The 3,643-nt window shown below is 37.8% G+C and overlaps 1 protein-coding gene across 1 annotated transcript; it reads right to left on the reverse strand.

Annotated features, from left to right (window-relative positions):
* Positions 1 to 444: 444 nt before the first annotated feature.
* LOC309480651 (L-rhamnose-binding lectin CSL3-like) lies at positions 445 to 2,378 on the reverse strand. Its single transcript, XM_082145278.1, has 9 exons — positions 2,364 to 2,378; positions 2,082 to 2,139; positions 1,987 to 2,010; positions 1,833 to 1,889; positions 1,543 to 1,678; positions 1,314 to 1,423; positions 1,134 to 1,178; positions 897 to 1,017; positions 445 to 665 (listed from the first exon to the last, which is right to left on the reverse strand). The coding sequence occupies exons 2-9, from the start codon at positions 2,110 to 2,112 to the stop codon at positions 560 to 562; spliced, it is 630 nt and encodes a 209-aa protein (XP_082001404.1). The 5' UTR covers positions 2,113 to 2,139; positions 2,364 to 2,378; the 3' UTR covers positions 445 to 559.
* Between the last annotated feature and the right edge of the window lie 1,265 nt (positions 2,379 to 3,643).

Here is a 3,643-nt window from a genome sequence, read left to right on the forward strand (position 1 = left end):
TAGAGTATTTTAAGTTGTTTCCACTGTTGATAGGTAAATGCAAGTGTTCGCGCCCGCGGCTATTAATAAGCTTGTCACTTTTACAGTCTATGGCTTGTCACTTGCGATCGGTCGGACCACACCTGTAATTACCGCTTATGCCTATAGATGCCGCTAAACGGAGATTAATTTTTTCAAAACAATGTACAGTTTTAATGGTTTTACAGATGTTATCGCGGGCCGCCAGAAATGTTTCTGCGGGCCGCCATTGGCCCGCGGGCCGCACTTTGAGAACCTATGGTTTAGATGTTGATGAAGCGTTTCGTTTGATGTTATCATCATGGTGATCAGTGTTTACTTTAGTTGGGTTCTTGGCCCTTGTTAAGTTTTTTTTAGCCACTGTAGACATTTTCAGAAAACATTTCAGCATTGAAAAACCAGGTTGTTTTTGCACTGAAATTCTCAGACCATTTTTAAAGCATCTGGACTCCACTTTATTTTTTATATTTACTTTATTTTGCTTTCATTGTCATTTGCCATGATCAGGACACAAGGTACATTTGTGGCAGGATGGTCAATATCATTTACAGCAGTATGTCACTTCCAGATACTTATAAACACCCACACATGGATCAGAGAAGACAGAATTTGAAGCATTTAGTTGACAAGACTTCTTCCCATCACACCTTAAAACAAAATTGGAAAAGTTAGAAGAGAGATTGTCTATTAGCATCATTCTACAGCCTCTCAAAAATGTAAACTAAAAATTAATGTTTCTTTGTCCATATTAAGTAGCCATTTAATAAACAGGATAATGGTCTCAAATGTACACTTACCCTTTGATGTATTGTATATGTAAAAAAAAAAAATAAAAAAATAAAAGATAGTGAACCCTAAAGTGACTGTAGATGAAGTACCTGGAACGCAGGCTGCTGGTCTGAGGGGAGTAACAGTCTGGACTGGTTGCGAATTCATGAGGGCAGGTTACGAGATCTCGTCTTCCATAATTGGCATGATGAACATAAATAACACCTTTACCTTTTGATACACAGACACTTGGTGAGAATTTCCTGAATGATTGTTTGTATTGTGGACTGGAGGCTGTACACAAACCTCAGCATAGTAAAAGAACATACAGAAAGATGATAACTTACCACACTTAATGACACTTTGACTATTTTCACAGGTTACACTTCTTTCTACATTTTATTTGGGTGGAAGGGGAGCAGAGGTCAGAAATATACAGTAACTACCAGTACAAGATATTCAAATATTTTTACTCATTTGCTACATTTATAAAATATTCAGCTTAATTTACGATGGAAGTTACTTACTTGCTGGGACACAGTCATAAGACAGATCCAGGTATTTATAAGTTCCATAACAAGGATCAGAGAAAACAGAGTTCACTGCAGGAACCGTACAGCACGTACTACCATCACACCTGATTCATGGACAGACAATGACAAGTACTTAAGATTCATATTGTCTGTATATTAAAGCTATTGTGCTTAATGTATAAAATGAAGTTGTACATTTTCCTATGTAATCAGTTAAACCTACCGAGCAGACATTATAGAGAGGGACTCTGCTGTTTTGCAGCGTGTATTTGAGATCTGATTAGCTGGTTTCCCACTAATGCACGTTTTGGAACAAGTCCGCCCATAGTTGGCTTGATTGACCTTTATGAAACCCGAATCTATTGTTTAAAGAAAAGACACAGAATTGTGGTAGTTTAAGGACATTCCATGTGGTTGGAGACACAAAGGCTCCAGATCCCCGTATGACCCTGTTCCCTGCACTCATACTGATGTATTTAGGAACAAAAGCCAAAAATATGACTAGTTACTCACCACAGGTGAGATGCGCAGATTCTCCTTCACATACCACCATTTTTTTTGCTTCTGCACCTGCAGAGAGGAATCAGAAGTAAGATTACTTAAACGTTCTGCACTTGAAAGTCTTCATTTAATCCGACTAAACCTGTATTAGTCAGTATTGCCTTACCATGTTGATACAGAAACAGCAGCACTGAAAATCCAATAAAAACAAGTTGAAACATTTTAAATCATGCATTGAATTGGTTCTAAATTAGTACTTACAAGTGATCCAGCTTAGCTTTTTCACCAGCATGTTGAATGTGTGAACAGAAGGAAAGCCCTGGAATTATTTTAAAGGGACACGTGAGCACACAGTATTTATAACAAAAACAAGATTCCAAAAGACAAATTCTCAAATTATTGCAGAAAAGGACTGAATTCCATTACAACACCCTTATATTGTTCAATTTAGCACAGGTTAATCCAAGTGCAATTTACTGAACAAACAAATACAAAATAAACAATGCATGACTACAAATAGAGAAGCATAAACATGAGACTCACCAAACAGCAGTTACAGAGAACAAAGCTTGACAAGAATCTAAGGGAACTCGATGCCTATATATACACAAGGACTAATCACATAACAAGACACACCTGAAAGTAAGCAACACCATTAACCAATAGGCTTGTTTGAGATGCGCCTTGCCTAGCCTGAAATGAATGCGAGAGTAGGCGGATGCAGTGAGGGGAGGAGTGAAAAAAGCGCAGGCAAGACGGACAGTTCTCTCTTCTCGCAGTGGATCTGACACCTGTGAGATCAAATATGGATATCGCGGGATTCAAGGGATTCACGCTCGTGACCAGTGTTGTTAATAAACTGGATGTAATTTAAGTTCTGTTGCTTTTATATAAAAATCATTATAATGAACAAGACACCCATTTAATTAGGCAACATACCAAAGATGTGTTTATCAATCATTTTTACTTTAATTACAGACATGTTTTATATATATTTTTATAAATATGACAACAATCAAATAACCCATAAATCACACTGTCAGAGAGTTTGGGAATACTAACACTTAATTTATACACATAAAAACATGAGATCAGAGTTTTAAAATCAAACAGTTTAAAAGAGAACAAGTATGTTGTTGCTGTGTCGTCAGCAAGTCGTTTGCCATCGTGCTTTTGATCAGCGCAGTCAGTGGAGAGCAACTGCGCTCGACTGCAGAATTCGACACGTCCGCCTTGCGATCGCGAGAGGTTTTTTGACATATGTCAGCATGACATCAGAGCAAGGCGGACCGCTCTAGGACACATTTCTAACCGGCATGCATCTCGCGGTGATCACCGGCGATCGGTTCTGCGCAGATTTTGCTCATCTCAAACAAGCCTTCTGTGAAGACACAACTGAATACCACATGACAAGACCATAAACCAATGAGAACAAGACATGGCAAAGGAACCAAATCCACAGGGTGCGTCTCAATCAGCTCCCTGACTCCAGAGTCCATAACCAACAGAAGGTCAATGAAAACTAAAACTAACAATTCATAATGATGACATTTTATACAGTACATGTATTTCATTATTTATGTATAATTGTATTTCTTCCACATTTATTTGTTTTCATTTATTTATACATTTATTTCCACTTTTATATATTTCCACATTTCTTTATGTATATTTGTATTTATGTCTACATTTATTTATTTCAAAATGTCTTTGTCCGTATGGTAATGAGGGGGGCGTGTTTTACTTCAGACATTGCAATCGATCTCGGAGTGGCAGTGCTGAAGCTTTGAGGTCACCTTGTGGTGTGACCAAACCAAACGCAA

The sequence above is a fragment of the Leuciscus leuciscus genome (genome assembly GCF_965113295.1).
Source record: "Leuciscus leuciscus genome assembly, chromosome: 18".
NCBI classification, from domain to species: Eukaryota; Metazoa; Chordata; class Actinopteri; order Cypriniformes; family Leuciscidae; genus Leuciscus; species Leuciscus leuciscus.

Coding starts and splice junctions, on each gene's coding strand:
- LOC309480651 (XM_082145278.1), bottom strand. CDS start 2,112: ATGCTGGTGAAAAAGCTAAGCTGGATCACTT. Junction 1,179..1,313: donor TTATGACTGTGTCCCAGCAA/GTAAGTAACTTC, acceptor AATAAAATGTAG/AAAGAAGTGTAACCTGTGAA. Junction 1,018..1,133: donor TCAAAGTGTCATTAAGTGTG/GTAAGTTATCAT, acceptor GTGTATCAAAAG/GTAAAGGTGTTATTTATGTT.